The 20,402-nt window shown below is 46.3% G+C and overlaps 1 protein-coding gene and 1 pseudogene across 3 annotated transcripts in view; both read left to right on the forward strand.

The window, feature by feature from the left end:
- The window catches only part of RBM20 (RNA binding motif protein 20), a 70,947-nt gene that overhangs the window by 11,730 nt on the left and 38,815 nt on the right, over positions 1–20,402 (forward strand). For 2 of the 3 annotated variants that reach the window (XM_038578771.1, XM_038578773.1), the window contains exons 2-5: positions 6,479–7,565; positions 8,976–9,037; positions 11,884–11,978; positions 12,374–12,471. In XM_038578771.1, the coding sequence (XP_038434699.1) occupies positions 6,479–7,565; positions 8,976–9,037; positions 11,884–11,978; positions 12,374–12,471 (1,342 nt within the window). The remainder of the gene's footprint in view (positions 1–6,478; positions 7,566–8,975; positions 9,038–11,883; positions 11,979–12,373; positions 12,472–20,402) is intronic. The other variant, XM_038578774.1, reaches the window with a different exon arrangement.
- On the forward strand, positions 9,048–9,202 carry LOC119866631 (annotated as a pseudogene).

Below are 20,402 nucleotides of genomic sequence, written 5' to 3' on the forward strand. Positions count from 1 at the left end.
CCTGGAGAGCAACAGGGAGCTCTTGAGCCAACATGGGGCCATGGAGGAGAACCATCTGAATGAAAAGCAGATGATTCAGGTAGGCTGGCTTTCTTATTACATTTTTTATTTTTATGAAGCAATAAAGGTAATGCATTGATTCCTGTACAGAAATGTCCAAGCAGATGCAGGGGAAACTGATTCGAGGCACCCCTAGGAGGTCACACTGCCAGTGCCTCTGTCTTTGGGCAGTGCCTTTGGGTTGGCTTTATCCTCAAGCAGGCTTTCCTTAAGTGGTGGCGAAATTCAGCCAGTATAACAACCCAGGCATGGCAGGACAAAAGAATGTCTCTCTCCCAGTAGCTCCAACAAAATGCTCATCCCTGAGCCAACCACTGTGGCCAGGGGGCTCTGATCGGCCAGTTTTGTGTCACATTGGATAGAGATTACTATCCCATTTTATAGATGAGAAAATTTTGAGTGTCGGAAAAATTAAGTGACGTTTCCCCATCATACAACCAGAAAGAGGCAGGGTCTCTGACCACAGTTCATCATACAGCTGCTTTTCACCAACAGCGAAGACATCTTTGCATCTGTAGGTGACTTAATAAATTCAGAATATTTGTCTTTGTTCAGGGATAGCCCTCGAGAAGGCCTTTTCTTTCGTTGATTACATTTTTCTAAAACATCTGAAGCAGTCAATCAATCAATCAATCAATCAATCAAACATCTGAGGCTTGAACCACCTTCCCCGTGCCGTACTATCTCTGTGCTTACTGGTGTCAGAATCCTCTTCACACTCTGGGTTGATCTGGCTCCCTGGGATCTCAGGAAGATTTCTCCTTGCTCATCTCTGTGTTCCCATCACCTCGGAACTTTGCCTGGCACATAATACATGCTCAATTCACATGGGCGAAGTAAACAGGTGAATGCCCGTTGGCCTATTTGATGGAGTCTGTTTCTGAGCAGAGGCCCCACAGAGCCTGCCTGTGTCCTGGATGCTCTCCCTTCCTTGCAGAACCGAATGGGTTACACATCACGGAAATCTTGCTGCATTTCCAGCATCATGCCTGACTCGAACCAAGGAAGGACAGTGCCTCACTCACTCCTTGTGTGCAGATGCTGATCCATCCTTGCATCCTGCTTGGGACTCAGAATAAAACATGAAAGAGCTTTGGGACAAATAATGAGCTTTGGGACAAATAACGAGCATTTTCAAGTCGAGACAGCTGTTTCGTTCTCCTGGTGAATACAATATGTTACACATCCTTTCAACACTATGGAATTAAACCATTAGAAACAGCTTTCATCTGAATCTCCTAAATATCCTGGCATTATAAAGGCAACCAGCTCTTCTTTATGTTATATTTTATTTTTAAAACTCTTGAGAGAAATGCTGCTTTAATTAAAAAATGCTGTCTCAGAGAGCAGGGAACCAAAGTTTTTAATGTAATTATGCACCGAGAATTCTTTGTAACAATTAATGGTTCAGAAAGGCAGCCTCGGCCCCCGGGGCAGTTAGCCTCGCAGAGGCCTGGGTGAGTCACGGTGGCTGTGCTGAGTGATAAGCTGTCCCAGCTCTGTGCCAGATGCCCAGGCTACAGAACTCCCTGTGCGGCACGCCCTCCTCCCCTGTCCACACTTGGACTACTTGGCTGCAAACCATGCCACTGCACAGTTTTAGGAGAAGAAATGTGGCAGGTGCAGAGAACTTTGCCCCCGCCCTCCCCCCTTCCCCAGACAAGGGGGCATCCCTGCTACCACCTCCAGAGTTGTGGAGATTACAGAAGGGGACTGTACTTTGCATCTCCCTGGTGCTCAGGGAGTGCCTTGCATATCAAAGGTTGTCAGTATTTCTCAAAACTGAGTGGAGAGATAAAAATGGGTGGGGATGATAATTTGGTGATGAAATAGATACTTCTGGGGCTTAGTTAGGGCTTTTGGAGGCAAGGCTAATTCTATCAGGCACTAGAAGCTGGTTTGGATGATCTGGGCTCTCACTAAGGTGTTAGGGCTATGCAGCTATGTGGCTCGGGACAAGTCACTTTCTCTCCTTGTTGTGGGGGTGAGAGGATGATTTGATCCCTCAGGGCCTACAATTCAAAGCTTTCCCAGGTTGCCACTGATGCCAATGCTGACTTTGAAAGGGAAGAGACGTCTGGGTTTTTCTGGCCTCTGGTAAGGTTTCCAGAGGATGTTGTGACACCCAGTCTGAAGGTCTGTGCTTCCTAGGTTCCCTAGGGGGGCAGGAGTTTATACCAACGAGATCTGGCCAGTGACCCCACACCCACCACCTCCTCTCTGAGGGGCAGCTTCTCTTACATCTAATTTTCTTGCTGGATTATATTAGTTTCCTATCGCTTCTGTAACTACCAGAAATTTAGTGGCTCACAACAATACAACTTTCTTACTTTACATTTCTGGAGGTCAGAAATCCAAACTCAGTCTCACTGAGCCAAAGTCAAGGTGTCAGCAGGGCTGGTTCCTTCTTGAGGCTTTAGGGGAAATTCATTTCCTTGCCTTTTCCAGTGTCTAGAAAGTGCCTGGATTTCCTTGGCTCATGGCCCCTTCCTTCTTCAGAGCCAGCAGTATTGCATATTCTTTCGTTTCATTCCTCTGCTTCCGTCTTTGTATCTATTCTCTCTGACTCTGATCCCCCTGCCTCCATTTTATAAGGACTCTCGTGATTACATCGGGCCTGCCTAGATAACTCAGGATAATCTCTCCATCTCATGATCCTTAATCACATCTGCAAAGTCCCCTTTACCATGTAAGGTTACATTTATAGGTTCTGGGGATTAGGATTGGATTATCTTTGAATGGGTCATTATTCAGCCTACCACAGGGATTATTTATTCAATTTCAAAACCTAGATTTGGACAGGGAGAAGGATGTGTTAGAACTCCTGCTTTGGAATGGGGAATTGTAGACACTCTTCTAGGCAGGTGACTCTGTACCTGATTGGGGTTTAAGCTGTATACCGCAGCAAAATCCATTTGGTTTCTGGGTATATTTAGATTCTTCTTTTTAAATTGTTTGAGGGTTTTTATTCACGGAGATGTATACTCTCAAATGAGGTGTCCACATCTTAAAGCCACCAGGTTGTGATGAGCCATATCTATTATCTTCTTTCTTCACTCCATTCATCGAAGTTACTGAGTGACTACCAGGTTCAAGGCAGCATGCCAGGATAATGTGAGAATCTCCACGCAATGCCTTGTTCTCTCGTGGAGCTTTGGTCGAGTAGAGGGAGAAGGGTACATAGCAATTATTTTTAACACAAAGCAGGATATACTAAGTGATATAACTGACAAATGGAGGTAGCAGGAATACAAGAAGGCGACGTTAGTTCTAGTCCCTAGGGATAGCCCAGCTTGGGGCTTAGAAAGATGATTGCTATCTGTACCTGAATTTTAGGTTCTTAACTCTTGTAGGCTAAGGATTTTAGGGCTCTTTCTTTCTTTCTTTCTTTCTTTCTTTCTTTCTTTCTTTTTTTTGTAGATAAGATGATGTATCTCTTCCTTTTTAAGGATCTTTGGTTCAAATGAGGTATTTCACTGTCATGATTCATGTGAAATAACTTCCTTTCAAAGTTGGTTAAGGTTGGGGACAATATGAATATGCTAGTCAAAACAGAAATTGGGAAGAAAATCTAATGAGTCTATATTTCATGCTGCGTTGAAATGGGTAAACTTCTGTAATCTGCGCCGTACTTGGAAGAGCACTTATTTCTCGTGGCTGACCTACAAATACCCAGTGAGGCTGGCTTTCTTAGTTGGAAAGATAGCTCTTCCTCGCATGTCCTTTCAGAAGTGAAGGGGAATCTCCTGCAAGAGCTCACTCCAGTCCAGAACACAGTTTTAGAAAATACAGCTGACTTCTCTGGGGAAAACAAAACCAATCTTGTGTTACCTTGGTCATGGAAACTAAGTTGGCACCTCATTATCGCCTTGTTAGCGGGGACAGGCTGTGTTATGGACAAACCTGGTGGGAAGGGTTGGCCGTGTGTGGGCAGGGTTTTGAGTTAAGCTTAATTGCTCTTCTAAAGCTCAACTACTTAATACTACACAAGTAGAAATCTATCATCAGACTCTTGACCATCCTCCTTTCCCTTCATATTCTCGCCTACGTAGGCAATTAGTGCCTTCCTAGCTCTGCTGCTGCCATGATTTGTGCCTGGGCCACACTGGGGTACCAAGGCTTGGCTGTAACCAGCACTACACAGAGGAGGAAATGTCTGTAACCACCTTTAAACGTGACTCCCCCAGCCCCCCAATATCTTAAAATACAGCCAAACTATTCTATCCTGGGAGCCCAGCAAGGCTGCTGGCTGTGTGAAGGTAATGTGTCTTTAATGACTTAGGGAAAATTCTTGATTTCGCATAGACTGGGAAAGAGCAATCCAAAATTATTTTTATCTGACTCTGAAATGTGTTTTGCACTTATGTTTGAATGCTGGTGTGCATGATGTTCTGAGAATTCACTTCAAACAAAACAGTGGAGCAGCCAAGGAAGAGAAGGTGTATTCAGGGAGGGCTGAGAAGCTACACACCTAACTGCCTGTGCCCCTTCTTTTCTTTTCAAAACCTGGCTGGGGTTTGAATCCCATGCCTGTATTCACCAGGAGTGAGTATTCCTAAGAAGCTCACCTAATCTCTTTGTGCTTTAGATTCTTGCTTTGCAAAATGAGGTGAACATTTTCTGCCCAAAAAGATTGATGGAGACATCAAATGGGATGATATAGGCTGAGCACTGACTGGTCACACAGAAGCATCACATGCAGATTTGGCTCTCTCCTACTCACCTTCCTCTCTACCACCTCCACACCTCCTCCCTGCCTCCCACTGTTCTCTCAGACCAATGCAAAGTGCCAGCCTAAGCAGAAGCTCTCTTCCCTCAAAGCATGTTCGAAGTGGGAGAGATGTGACATGCCACCCACTTTCCATGTCTCCCCTTTTTTCCTCACTGGGCCCTCACCCCCAGCCTCTCTCCCTTTGTGTCATCAAACTTATCCTGTATAGAACCTGTGACAGTGGAAACCTTGTCTGAAGTGTCCCAGCCTTACAAATTCTGCCCCACACTCCCATAGGCATGCTGAATGTAGAGCCTGGGTTGTTCATGATAATCCCAGTTTCAAATGCACAGTTCTGTTCTTCCCATGAACCTTCACATGTCCTGGAAATTCCAGTTCATCAATATCCCAAACAGATTTCTCTGATTACATCCACTATCCAGAAGGGCAGTTGAAAACCCAGAAAATATGGTCTTACAAAAGAGCCCTGACAATACTAACCACATCTTCAAGAATTTCTGGGGAAGTCTGTCCCCTTTTCAGAACATGAATCCTGGTGTTCGGTCAAGAAAACACCATAACCAACCAACAGAAGTCACAAGAAAGGCACATGTCAGACAGATCACCCCCACAATAGGCTTCTGTAAGAGCCCACCACTGCCTACGGCTTCAAATGCAGTCTTCATCACTTGTGACTTTTTTTGGTTATTCCTTATGCTAGTTGGGTTTGAGAGTGGATTGAAGGGAGCTTGATTCCTGTTGTTTTTGGATGCGAAATGAGGATCGGGATGAAAATATGTTTGGTGAAGATATACACACGATTTACTCTGGATGCAAATTTGAAGCTTGCTTTTTTTCACTTAGCATATAGAGCATATGGATCTGCTCATGTCACTAATTTGCTGTTGTTGTAAACAATGACCTTACCAAATTTAATATAGTATATACTATTGGCAATGATGGGGTGGGGCATGGATGGGGAGAGCAGATGCCAGGGGGATTTTAAAATGTTGGAATGTTTTCTGTCTTAACCTTGGTGTTGGGTTTACTTTTTTGAATGCCTTAATTATTACATAATAAAGTAGAAATTTACATTAATAGTAAATGATTCCTTGACATTTATTATGTAGATATATTATAAATTACTTTGTTTAAATCCTTCCCTCAAACCCATTATCGGATTTTTGTAATTTTCAGCTTTGGACTCTTAAATAAATGTAGTATTATTAAACATCTTTAGGCATCAAGTTTTATCTACATTTTAGCTCATTTTCTCAGGACAGAATTGAATTATTAGGTCAAAGAGTGTGGCTGTAATGAGTGCCTATTATCAGACTATCTTTTAACAAAGTTGCACGAGTTCAGACTATTATTAACATTGTGTTCACTCCACTTTATTTTACCAGTAATGAATACTGTTACTAAAAATTTTTTTTAGCTATTTTGATAGGCAGAATTTTTTTTCTAATGGTTTTAGCTTGTATCTGATTTAATGAGATTGACCATTCTGTCATAACATAATTTTTCTGTCTTAGTTTTTAAAAAATCAGAGTATGTGTGAGTACAGGTGTTCTGCAGACTCACTTATATGTGGGGTCTGTGTGGGTGGGTTTTATATGAGATGGGGAACCATGGATAAGCAAAGAAAGAGCCCCTTGCTCCCTGGGTGAAAACGAGCTGTGCATCTAGACTTTTGTGTTTCTGCAGTGCCGCCAAGCTCCTGGACAAGAACCCCTTCTCCGTCAGTAACCCGAACCCTCTGCTTCCTTCGCCTGCCAGTCTCCAACTGGCTCAACTGCAAGCCCAGCTCACCCTCCACCGGCTGAAGCTGGCACAGACAGCTGTCACCAACAACACCGCAGCCGCCACAGTCCTGAACCAAGTCCTCTCCAAAGTGGCCATGTCCCAGCCTCTCTTCAACCAGCTGAGGCATCCATCTGTGATCGGCACTCCCCACAGCCATACTGGGGTGCCCCAACATGCTGCGACCATGCCCAGTGCCCAGTTTCCCTCCAATGCAATTGGCTTCTCACCCCCTGGCCAGACACGAGCCCCAGGACCCTCTGTGAGCCTTCCCAGCCAAACCCCCAATGCTGTGGTGATGCATCCTTTCAGCGGGGTCATGCCTCAGACCCCTGCCCAGCCAGCAGTCATCTTGGGCATTGGCAAGACTGGGCCCGCTTCTGCTGCAGCAGGATTCTATGAGTATGGCAAAGCCAACTCCAGCCAGGCATATGGCTCTGAAACAGACAGTCAGCCCAGCTTCCTGCCAGCCACAGCCTCTACCACAGGCAGTGTGACCTATGAAGGGCACTATAGCCACTCAGGTCAGGATGGCCAAGCAGCCTTTCCCAAGGACTTCTACGGACCCAACTCCCAAGGGTCGCATGTGGCAGGTGGATTTGCGGCTGAGCAGGCCGGGGGCATGAAAGGCGAGGTAGGTCCACTGCTGCAAGGTGCAAACAGCCAATGGGAGAGCCCCCACGGATTCTCTGGCCAGAGCAAGCCCGACCTTACAGCAGGCCCTAACCTGTGGCCTCCACCCCCCGGCCAGCCCTATGAGCTGTATGACCCCGAGGAGCCCACCCCAGACAGGACCCCTCCTTCCTTTGGGGGTCGACTAAACAACAGCAAACAGGGTTTCAGCAGTGCCCGGCGGCGGGCCAAGGAGGAGCAGGCTGTGCTGTCTGTGCGGCCCCTGCAGGCTCACGAGCTGAATGACTTTCACGGTGTGGCCCCCCTTCACCTGCCACACATCTGTAGCATCTGCGACAAGAAGGTGTTTGATTTGAAGGTGAGTCCTCCAAGACAGCCTGGGAGCCACAGCTGGAGCCTGGGAGGCTCGCCACCACAACCCACCGCCTGCTACTCAAGAGCTAGGAGCGGTCGCGTTTGGGGACTCAGTGGCAGGATTTTGCCATCAGTACCCGTGATTAAAATCATAGATATCAGAGCCAGAATTCATTTCAGAAATGTATCAGGGCCGCTCCCTTGCTTTAAGGCAGCTAAGAGATTCTTATCCATGTTTATCGATGAGAAAGCTGCAGCTGAGTGGGGGGCCGAGGGACCCCACCCGCGTGACAGAGAAGGGACTCAGGAACTGTCTCCTGCTTCCTTGAGGAAGGCTCTTCCTCTGTGGTGTGCCCAGAGTACATTGTACTGAGTATGCAAGGCACGGAAACGCTGGCAGAATTTGGGATGAGGGCAAGAGAGCACTTCTCAGGTGAGACGTAGACACAGCATTATAGAGTGCCTCGGTTTCCCATCTGGAAGACCGAGATGGAGCCTCATCACACCTTCCATGTGGTCATAAAATGCTTTGGGCCCCTGTTAGCAAAAGTCTATTATAGTATGAATCCCACCCCCTCCAGAATGTATTAGTGACACAGTAAAAAAAAATTCTAAGGCAAGAGTAATTAAAACAGCTAACATCTATTAAATCATTTCCATATGTCAGCAGTAACTCTGTGAGGTGGGTACGATTACTAATATCATTTTTCCTCAGGTGAGGAAACCAAGGCCCAGAGAGAGGATAGGACTTGTCCAGGGCCCCATCGCTAGAGAGTGGCAGAGTGAAGATTGGAACGTGGGTCTCACGCTCCCAGAACCTGTGCCGCTTAAGCACTGGGCCATGCCGCCTCTCTTCTCCCATCCCATCTGCAGAGCATAATGATTCCTGTGTAGCGGGAGTCACGCCACAGTGTCCTTCACCTCTGTTTGGGTCACGCTGTGCAAGTTCATCCCAGTCCCCCGGCAGAGGGAGGGGGCTGGCCGACACTGGGAGGCGATGGCAGATTTTGTCTCTCATAAGCCTTTCTTAAGCTTTGCAGCTCACTGTGAGTCCACTTGCCAGATTTCCCCAACCAGTCATAGACATGGATGCAGTCCCTCTAGGGGAGGGGAAGGGAGTAGAAGCTGGGAGGTGCCATGGGACCAGGGGTCCACTGAGAGGGGAGGAGGGAATCTGGCTTGGGATGCTGGGTTCTTGTCCTAGAGGGTCTGGCCAATGGCAATGGGGCTGGATTTGACAGTAGATGTGGGGAGGAGCCTGGGAGGGAGAGGAAGAGGGGAGGGAGATGTGCTGGCAGGGTGGTGCAGTCTCTGGGCTCTGAGCCCCCTGCCTGATGGGGAAGCCTGCTCTCATCCCTTTACTTCTCACGGATTCATTTCTACTTTGGTCACTTTTCCTTTCCTTCTGGCCTAGGACTGGGAGCTGCATGTGAAAGGGAAACTACATGCTCAGAAATGCCTGGTCTTCTCTGAAAAGTGAGTGCTGAGCTTTGTGCAGTGGCAGTATCGTAGCCAATGAGGTTTATCCGAGGCGCGATTATTGCTAATTGAAAAGTGAGTGCTGGCCAGGAGAACAGGTGCATGCAGATGCTCAGCAAACTTTCATTGAGCACCTATTGTGCATCACCTTCTGTTTTAGGTGCTAGGGAAGCAGCAGAGAACAAAACAGGCAGTGTCCCTGTCCTCAAGGAGCTTATACTTAATGTGGGTGGGGGGACAGATGATAAAATAAACAAGTGAATCCTATAACATCCCTGGTAGTAAATGCTAAGCAAAAAACAGGGCAGAGCAAGAGCAGGAAGCTTGTGTGCATATGCATGTGCACTCATGGGGACTGGTCCTAGCATTTTATTTATTTATTATTTATTTACTTTTAAAATATCTAAAAAATATTTTATTATTATTATTATTTAAAGATTTTATTTATTTATTCATGAGAGACACACAGAGAGAGACAGAGGCAGAGACACAGGAGGAGGGAGAAACAGGCTCCATGCAGGGAGCCTGATGTGGGACCTGATCCCGGGACTCCAGGATCATGCCCAGCACCGAAAGCAGGTGTTAAACTGCTGAGCCATCCAGGGATTTCCCTATTTTATTATTTTTTTAAAAAAATATTTTATTACTTACTTGAGAGAGAGAGCACATAAACAGGGAGAGTGGCAGGCAGAGGGAAAGCGAGAAGCAGGTAGAAGTAGGGAGCCTGATGCAGGCTTGATCCCAGAACTCCGGGATCATTACGTGATCTAAAGTCAGACGCTTAATCAGTTGAGCCACCCAGGGGCCCCTGGTCCTTGCATTTTAAGTAGGGTGGCTGGGCAAGGCCTCCCTGAGGACCTCTCAGGAGGGAGTGTGATGAGCTGTGGCTGTCTGGGGGACAGGTACTCCCAGTAAGGGGAACAGCAAGTTTGAAGGCCCTGGTGTGGCCCCGGGACGCTCAGGCAACATCAGTGTGACTGGAGCGGAGTCCTGGGGTAAGGAGCCAGGGAAGTCACCCGGGCCCAGATCCTAAACTCCTCGGCTTCTTGTGAGGACTTCCATTTTGCTTTGAGAGAGTATCAGAGGAGTATCAGAGGGTGGAACGAAGGAGTGATGCACTCCGGCTCCACCAACCGGGACCCTTGCTGCTGGGCTAAGAATAGGCAGGGGCAGCCTGAGGGCAGACCAGGAAGCAGCGAGCTGGGGTCATGGAGACAGAGAAGAGGGCACGTGGCCCAGGATGTGAACAGCAGACTGGAGTTAAGTGTTTTGACAAGAGTGCATTGAAAAGGCTTCCCTTTCTTTTTCTTTTCTTTCCTTTTTTTTTTTTTTTTAAGATTTTATTTATTTATTCATGAGAGACACACACAGAGAGAGGCAGAGATTAGGCAGAGGGAGAAGCAGGCTTCCTGCAGGGAGCCCGATGTGGGACTCGATCCCAGGACCCTGAGATCATGCCCTGAGCCAAAGGCAGCCGCTCAACCACTGAGCCACCAGGTGCCCAAAAGGCTTCCCTTTCTTATTCACAATAGCTAATGGGTGGAAGCAACGCAAATGTCCACTGACAGATGAATAGATAAAGAAAATGGTGTACATCTGGACACTGGAGTATTATTTAGCTTTAGAAAAGGGACTTCTGACCTATGTGACAACATGGCAGAGTGTGAGGGCATTGTGCTCAGTGAGAGAAACCGGTCACAAAAAGACAAATCCTGGGGGACTCCACTTACAGGAGGCAGCTAGAAGAGTCAGAAAGGAGAACGTGGCTGCCAGGGGCACAAGGGAGGGGAAGTAGGGTGTTAGTTTTTCATGGGGGCGGTTTCAGTTTTGCAAGGTGAAGAGTTCTGGAGATGGTTGGTGGTGATGGCTGCACAACAGTGTAAATGGGCTGAATGCCACCGAACTGGACACTTAGAAATGTTAAGATGGTAAATTTTATGTTATGTATATTTTATCACAATTAAAAAATTTTTATAAGGGTCTCCTTTTCTGGCTCCTTCTTTTTGTATTGTGGTAAGATTCACTTAAGAGTCACCATTTTATTTTTATTTTTTTTAAAGATTTTATTTATTTATTCATGATAGACACAGAGAGAGAGAGAAAGAGAGAGGCAGAGACACAGAAGAGTCACCATTTTACTTCATAATTTTTATTTTTTTAAGTAGGCTCCATGCTCAGCATGGAGCCCAGTGTGAGGCTTGAACTAATGACCCTGAGATCAAGACCTAAGCTGAAATCAAGAGTCAGATGCTTAACTGACTGAGCCACGCGGGTGCCTCCATTTAAGCCATTTTAAAGTGTACAGTCGAGTGGTATTTAGCAGATTCACAAGGTTGTGCAAATATTATCACTATGTGGTTCCCAAACATTTTCATTACTCCAAACCCCAAACTGATTAAGTAGTCATTTCCTTCTCCCCTCCCTTGTAGTCCATGGGAACCACTAATCTGCTTTCTATCTCTGTGAATTTGCCCCTTTTGGACATTTCATAGACATGAAATCATTTTATTACCTCTTATTACTGACTTTTTTTATTTAGCAGAATATTTTCAGGGTTCATCCATGTTGTAGCATATACAACCTTTTTATGGCTGAATACTATTCCATTGGATGTATATACCACATTTTGTTTATCTATTCATCTTTTGGTCTACATGTGGGTTGCTTTTACCTTTTGACTATTGTGAATAGTGCCACTATGAATCTTCGTGTACAAGTTTTTGTTTGAACGTCTCTTTTTCAACTGTTTGGGGCCTATGGCTAGGCGTGGAATTTCTGGGTCATATGATAATTCTTCATTTAACTTACTGGGTTCCCGGTTCCCCTTTTCCATCCGTCTCCAGCGCTGGTATCCGGTGTATACTCGGTTCGGCAGAGGGAACGCTGTGTGCCTCTCCCAACAGCACAGCTGTTTATAACCCTGCTGGGAACTCTGAAGGTAAGTAAGGCCCTTCCGGTCAGCAGCTTGAAGCAGAAACCAGCTTCCCAAAGGCTTACTATGTCATGTCTTTAATAACCAAACTTCCCTGCTGATGTCCCTATCCCCTCTCTCTTTCTCTCTCTCACTCTGTCTCTCTCTATATATGTATAAATATAAAGCAGACAGATCCCAAGACACTAAAATGCATATTGGCCTACCTATTGTCTAGGCTCTTTCAGACATAAGGCTTTGTTGGTTACCAACTTGCCCAAGGGTAAAAATCACAACAATCACTATTCAATATGTTAAGAGGAAATTTTAATTTTTTTCTTCCAATTTACGTCCTAATAATGCCTTTTGAAGGTAAAATAAATGACTAGGATTTCATACAGTTGGTGTAATTTATCATTTAGATTATGCCTCAAATCTTGGATCATCATATGCGGCCATTCCAGCAAGGTCATTTGCTCAGTCAAATCCCGCATTTCCTTCGGCTTCCCCTGGGACAAATGTGAGTACAGAAGCATTTTCTCCATTGTCGTTGTCATCATCAAAGCATTTGTGTCACCAGTTCCGCCTGGGTATAGAAGTTCAGAGGAGGCTGGGATGAAGCTGGCACAAATGTGACTTTGTGCAGTGCAGGAAAATGTGTCCCTTGGGCAGAGGTCGACAGTTGTTTAATTCAGCTAGTATTGAAACACATAGATTTAAAAAAAAAACCTGACATACATTATTAAAATCAAAAGCATACATAGACTCTCTAGCACTGAGCCTTGATGTAGTGGGGGGAAAAAGGGTTTGAGCTTTTCAATGTGTGTTTTTAAGACGTTTTGATATTTTATTCAAGTGGATTATTTCCTATGAGTGGGTAATCCTGAAAGTTGAACCAGAAAGAAAAAATGTATGTTGAAAATAAGGACATGCAGTCATGGTATTTGTTGGCCTGTTGGGGAAATAGTTACTTCTGTGAAATCCTTTGTTTCGGTTGTGTTTTTGTTCCCCTCTCCCTACAACTGCTCTTCAGTCCCCCAAAGCTTCATTCTTTGTTTACCCACGGATTGCGATTGCGACAAGTTCCTTTCCCTCCTGGTTTGGCTGTTGGCCCACCTTGTGTAGCCTCTTTCCCTTGAAGCCCTCCGGCATCTCCTCTTCTGAGAACAAGTGGAAGGAGGTGGAAGATGCAGAACCAGAACTAACTGTGTGCAAAATGTGTCTGGCCAGACCCTGCGATAGGGCACGTGTCTGTGTGTTTGTGGCTATGTACCTGTATTTCTTGCAGTTTGTGGTGTGAGCAGCTGCAGCCTCGTTCTCTCTTCTTGTGCAACCGGGGAACACAAGCTCCAGGGAGCAGACCTCCGCGTGCTGTGCCCTGCGCGCTTCAGGGTGTTCATGCAAAGCTTTGGAAGGGCAAGCTGAGAAGTGTAGGTGTTAGGCCCTAGGGGATGAGTGAGTGGGGAGGCCTGCCTGGGTGGAGATTTCTATTTGTTTGTGTTTCTCTGTGTGTGATGTTTAATGGGAGAAGGACTCTAAGACAGAGCTCTGGGCCGACAGCCCACGCACAGTTTGGCGAAAGAGAATTTTGTGGTTTCCCTCTCTGCACTCTCCATGCCGAGGACCGTGCTTGGTCAGTGCAGCTTTGGGTCAGTCCCAAGAGAGCAGAATGGCTGGGTTCAGTGAGGTCTGTCATTTGTCTTTGACCTTGGGGGGGATGGGGGGATGGGCAGTTCCAGCACAGGCTCAACCTCAGGGCCTGTTTCCCCCTGGGGATCCTGGAGGCAGCTCTGTGCCCACCATCCTGCTCTGAGATCTTAGCACTAGGAAAAAGGGACTGTGACCAGATGGCGGGGGGCGCTGGATTAGGTGGCAGATGGGCCAGGGGTCTGGGCAGGGAAAGAGGGTGGGTGTTAACTGAGCCCCTTTATAAGGGGAAGGGGCTGAGCGGTGGAGGAGAAGCAAGAGCAGGAGACTGCGTCTGTTCCGTGCCTCGACCTCCCCCTCCAGCGCCGACCAGTGAACCAGAAGCCCCTTCCTGTGGATTTGGAGCCAAGAGACCACGTTCAAGCCCTAGTCTGGGGCCCACCAGCTAAATGGCCTCACTTTATTGCTCGGAGGCTTCGTTTTCCTAAATGCGGGCAACCCCCCAATAATGACTTGTGAAAGTAAAGCAAACAGCAGCGTGTTTACCCGACTTGTAATTTCGAGGATGCCGCAAATCCTGGCGCATTCACAGCCCTCGAGCAGTCTCCGACGGGAGCTCAGAGCCCGACGGCGGAGCGAGCCCGAGGCGAGCAGCGAGGACACGGGCCTGGTGCTCAACTGCGCACGCGCAGGAAGCTCCGAGGCGGCGGAGCCTCAAGGCCCCTGGATGCGCGGCGGGAGGGGAAGCCGAGCCCCCGGCAGGTCTCCCCCGCAGGTCTCCCCCGCGGCGCCCTCCGTCTCGCACACATCTGTCTGGTAATTCCTGGGGCCTTGTCTGCGCCCTTAGAGGCCTGCGGTAGGCACAGGCGATCCGACGGCTCGTGTTGATGATGGTCCTTGGTGATAACGATCCACGATAATCCGTGTCCAAGGCTGACGATGCTGACCGCAGCCAACACTTCCATAGTGCTTAATAGGTTCCTAGCTTTTTCTTTTAAAAAAAGGTTTTAGGTATTTATTCATGAGAGACACAGAATGAGAGAGAGAGAGAGGCAGAGACACAGGCAGAGGGAGAAGCAGGCTCCACGCAGGGAGCCCGACGTGGGACTGGATCCTGGGACCCCGGGGTCACCACCGGAGCCAAAGGCAGATGCTCAACCACTGAACCACCCAGGCTTCCCCGTTCATAGCATTTTCGTATGTATTATCTCATTTAATCCTCCATACAACCCTCTGAGGTGAGGAAACTGAGGCATAGACTAAATGCTTTGCTGAAACTCACTAGCGGATAAGTGGAAGTGTTGGGATTTGGCCAGGCTCTAGAATCCTCCCTTGTAACCACAAAGGAGCCCTGCTGCCCCTCTCTGAGGTCTCTGCTCTGAGGTCTCTACCTTCTCTTGCTTGCTTGCTCTCCTTCCCCTCCCCGCCCCCGTGCACTTCCACGGCACACACTGCTCAGCAGGATCTGAAGCTGCCTTGGGGACTTCTTGGGCCTCAGCTAGCCATCAGCCGAGGAGCAAGGTGAGGAGGCCAGTGAGACCTGGCACCTGCATTCTTCTGCACTGTGACAGTGTCCCCTAAGATAAGCTGAAATGTTCGGAGGCATTTTCCTACAGATCCAGTGGATGGGGAGAGGCATCACCGGACTGGTCTCAAGGATCTTCCCAAGGATGTCTAGGAGGCAAGGACAAAGCCTGCCCCAACCAGTCTCTGTATCGTCAGTGTCTGGATGGTCACATTCTTCTGCCAGATTCTGGTCCATCGAATGCAAGTGTGTCTGTCTTTTGGAAAACTGGAAATATGCAAACACTGACATTTGAAGAGAAGCTGAAAAATGAAGAGCTGATTAATCTACTACAGAAGGATACTTCGCAAGGTTCCTTTAAGTAGCGGGTGTGTCCCTCAGAGAAATTATGAATTGTCTTTTCTGCCTACAAACACCTCCAAAGATAAGCAGTTTTATCAAGGGGTGATTACTCTGTTACCAAAAGACACTTTGTGAGGCTCGAGGAGTGTCCAGTGGGCTCCTTTTGCACATACATTTCTGTTGTTTTTCCTGCTTACATAATTGATGCTCTCTGTGAAAATTCAAACAGAAAAGAAATATTTCATGAAGACAGGGAAACTTATCCATTATCCCCCTCCCTGTTCTCATAGAGAACTCATAAAAGCTTTGATGCGTTTTTCCTCCAGAAATGTTTTCTGGTCCTGTGCCAGCGCTTTTTCAGGCCCATCCCACTTATACATCTTTTCAGAGACACATTTGGTTGAGTAAAACCAGAACCAGCCAGGACTCCACCATTATAATATCATTATTATTAGTGGAGCAAAGAGCAATTGCTGTCTCTAACATTCCCTGTTTTTAGGCAGGAAAACAGAGTGACCCACGGCTCTGGGAATGGACTCTCAGAGGGTCTCTGCACTGCTACAAAATCTTAAAGGATAGAGCAACCCATCTACCACCTCCACCAAGCCCAGGCTTGGCTGAATGTATACTTCTGTTACTTCGTGGGAGCCCGACCCAGCCTTTCATTTCCATGCTTATTGTTGACAGAGATGGGACACTGAACTGACAGTTCTGTGCTGTGTTCGCTGGTGGTGGGGGTGGTGAGGATGGTTTGTGCCTGACCCTCCCACCCCAGGGTCCCAGGAGAGGGGTGTTCACTTTCACTTAAGCTTTTGCCATTTGACAGAGCAGAGGCACTTTATCCTTGGCTGCCTGAGTTGTCATAAACAGAGTAATCAGGTTTCTGGAAGGGGCCACTAGGGCCTTCTCAGGCTGTAAATAGTTTTCTTGTGCTTGCCCAAGATGCACTTTGCTTGCTGACTCTCCCCATAAAATGGCTTTGCCATTTTCACAGCCACCTTAGAGTTATTTAGTGCTGATGCTGCAGATGGGCTGCTCTGGCCTGGGAAGACAGACATCTTTTTCATGATTTCTTTCTCACTGGGACCCTGCACACCAGAAAATTTGTATAAATAAGGAAACTGAGACACAGAGAAGCATAAATGTTTGTGGAAGGCCAGAGGTTTAAGTTGTTCCTCAGATGGCTGGCAGTTCTGGAACTTCTCTCTGTCCACTGTGGCCTCTCTGGTCCATGGCTTAGAACACTCTGGTCTCCGGACTTCCAGAGAGCATGAAGAACAGTAACTGATGTGGTTACTGCCTACCCCCCCCCCCACCCTTCCAGCTCTGTCATTGCTCTTGTACCCTGGGTGGGGGGGTCACCTTGTGCCTTTTCAAAGTGAGCAAAGAGCCAGGGGGAAACAGGATACCCGAGTGGCTTTTGTTTTCTGAGCTTTTTTTCTTTTCTGTTTACAAATCTTAAGTATTTTTTCTTGTTGCAAAAGTAGTACAAACATGGTATAAAAAATCCAAACAGTAACAGAAATATAAAAAATAGAAAATCCAGCTCTACAGATAAAACTGACCGCAAATGTCTTATACTATTTATCTCTAGCTAGTCTATGTATGCATGTTTAATTAGAAAAAGTATATATTTTTGCAAAAATCAGGTAATGCCATGTCATATTGTGCCACTTGGTTCTTTTTATTTAAGTTTCCAAAATATCTTTTCATTGGTATCTAGACATATTTCCATATCTAGACATAAAACCCTATTTTATGCTATAAAACCCTCTGTTGGATGCATCTACCTTGATTTATCAAGTCTGCAATTGATCAGTTTTTCAGTGAGATCAGGGTTGTAATCACAAATCAACCAGTTTATTGCCCACAGTTCGAGTCCCTTAGCTTCTCCTAGGTGTCACAGTGTATTCTGTAGCTCTAAAGTTTACAGGGATATTGAAGTTACTTGGCAGATGAACCACCCAAGACCTGTAGGCAAGTCTGACACCAATAAAAGCAGATGTACTTTAGGTCAAAGCTAGCATGCTTTATAAAATACATGAAAGTGTCAATAAAGATATCTGTGTCTACCCTCCAGGTTAAGCTAAGATCCGTAACTATGCAACTTATGCCCATTTGCTATCTGCATAATATGTTCAAAATCCACACCACGAGAAATAAATATCTGCCATGTGTGTGTCCTGAGGTGTGTTTAGCACAAAACGAGAGACTATGCCAGGCGAGATTAGGTCCACCTGGAGAAGATCAGGCTGGAACACAGAAATTGTTTATTGAAGATCCAATCTACACTTTGTCGCCCTAGGAAGGACTTTGAGAGACTGCTCTCACTCAGCAGGCCCAATGCCCTAAGCCACATTTTTATTGCAGTTTTGTGAGTTATTTGAACTGAGCCTCTTCTTTGAACTCCTCTATGAAGCCTGTTCCCACCTGCATCAGAGGGCACTAAAAGGTCTCAGAATGTTCCTACACAATCTGTTTGCTGCTTTCACATTTCCATCCATGTATAAGAGATTGAGTGAGTTGAGAGGTCTGGAACCCAGCCACATGAACAATAGAGGCAGAATCTGTTTTGTTTTTTTTTTTTAAGATTTTATTTATTTATTCATAGAGATAGAGACAGAGAGAGAGACAGAGAGAGAGAGAGAGAGAGGCAGAGACTCAGGCAGAGGGAGAAGCAGGCTCCATGCAGGGAGCCTGAAATGGGACTTGATCCCAGTCTCCAGGATCACACCCCGGGCTGCAGGCAGCGCCAAACCGCTATGCCACCGGGGCTGCTCAGAATCTGGTTTTAAATAATTGATCCAGCAGGTGAAAATGTACAGCCAAGACCTCTGATTGCACATGGGGCATTCCAGGTCTGAACTGGCCTGAAGGCCTACTGAAGTGTCTCCCAGGCTGAGAAAGGATGACTGTCCCTTTAGGTTAGTAGTTAGGACTTTGGTTACAACCCTTGACACCTTAGCTTTCTTGGAGATTTGACTTTGGGCTGAAAGTTTCAAATGCACCTGTCACATGTGTGCCTTCCAGGCAGAGCAGCAGGTGGGATGTCAACAGAGTCCATTAACACTTCACATCAAAAATCCAAGTTGGCAAAGTCTTCAATGATTCTCTCTAAACTCATCTACTCTTCTGCCCCAGAGCACATAAACATATAATACACATCTTTTATAGTGTATATTTTATAACTTTTATTTTTAATATAGTTCAGATTTACAGAAGAGTTGCTCTAGAGGTATATCTTTTGCTCAGATTTACTACTTCTTAATATTTTGGCCTGTTTGTCATTCACTCTGTCTCTCTCTCTCTCTTATTGTCCTTATGTTTAATCCATCTTAATCTGTTTTATCCATCCGTCTAACCATTTATGCATGTTTTTTTCTGAACCACTGGAGACATTGTACCTTTTCACCCCTAACCATCTCAGTATGAATTTCTTAAGAACACAGACTTTCTCTTTTAAAAAATTTTTTTTTTATTGGAGTTCAATTTGCCAACATATAGCATATCACCCAGTGCTCATCCCGCCAAGTGCCCCTCTCAGTGCCCATCACCCAGTCACCCCAACCCCCCGCCCACCTCCCTTTCCACTACCCCTTGTTTGTTTCCCAGAGTTAGGAGTCTCTCATGTCAAGACTTTCTCTTACATAATCACCGTACAGTTGCATTTTTTCCCCTCAGTCTGGGACCATCATAGCATATCCTTTAACTGTTGGGAGAAAGAAAGAGACATATATTTTAAGGAGACTGCTGGTTGCCAGGGATTGCATCAAGGCAGTTTACGTACTTTGTGGCATTTTTGTCTTCTAAAGAGTCCCATGGAATCAATTTTTATTTTCCCTGTTTTATAGATAAGCAAACTCAGGCTTGGAGAAATTCAGAAATTGCCCCAGGGTTGGTCACTGGGGAGTAGACACAGATCCAGGTCTGTCTGATGCTCTCACTGCCCTGGCATTGGTACCTGGAGATCTGCCTACATCTTTAGTTCATCTCAGTATATCATCTCAACTCTTCTAGACGCTGCAGGCAACAGAATCATTCAGGGAGTGGCAGGGCTTTTCAGCAAGGTACTCACTGCTTGGAGCTTATCTTTAGCCCTGAAAGATGAGACCACCCCTAACACACACATGCTTCATGTTCATGTGTCTAGCTGATCACATAGAGAGGGAAGACAAAAACGTGCCGTTCACGGGGACGGGTATTGGGAAAGACACAGGTGTCCTGTCTTCCTGTTTATGCCAACACGAGTGGGGAAGGTTATTGCCCAGATCCTAGGGTTTAGTTGGGCAAGTCTTCTGGGAGGAGTGGAATTGTAGAACTTAGAGCCACACAAGCACAGATATGTCACATCTGGAAAGGACTCTTGATGCATAGGCTATCTCCCTTGTTCCAGAGATTTGGAAACTGAGGCTTGGAGAGGAAAATTAGTTTGTCCCTGTCATGCATCCAGCCAGTGGCCAAGCTGGGACTCGGATCCAGGTCCTCTGTCTTCTGGTCCATCAGGAAGCCCCACACTTCTTACAGCCCATCCTCTTCATCATTGACTCCTACGTACCTCAAGCAGCCACTACCCTGCATTCCATGTTCGGAAAAGTACTGTATCTGCCAAAGAAAGTACTTATATTAATGAGTAATTAAGTAGTTACTCATTTTCATTAATCAAAGACACTGGTTGACATACCAATCAGACTTTCTCATCAGCTTAAAATCTAACTAGGGTTACCATATCGATAGACTAGAGACTCAACCTAGGTTTTTTAAATATCAAAAATCATGACCCTCCCTTGAAATATTATTACCTTCAAAGGCCCTCAAGGACGTATTGGAGAACCCAGGCTGGGAGTCATCATGCTGAACCCTCAAAGGCACGCCAGTCATCTCTGCCCCCAGTGGACAAATTTTACTCCACCTGTCCACCTGAAAACCTCATTGTCTCT

This window comes from Canis lupus, chromosome 28, assembly GCF_011100685.1.
Source record: "Canis lupus familiaris isolate Mischka breed German Shepherd chromosome 28, alternate assembly UU_Cfam_GSD_1.0, whole genome shotgun sequence".
Lineage (NCBI taxonomy): Eukaryota > Metazoa > Chordata > Mammalia > Carnivora > Canidae > Canis > Canis lupus.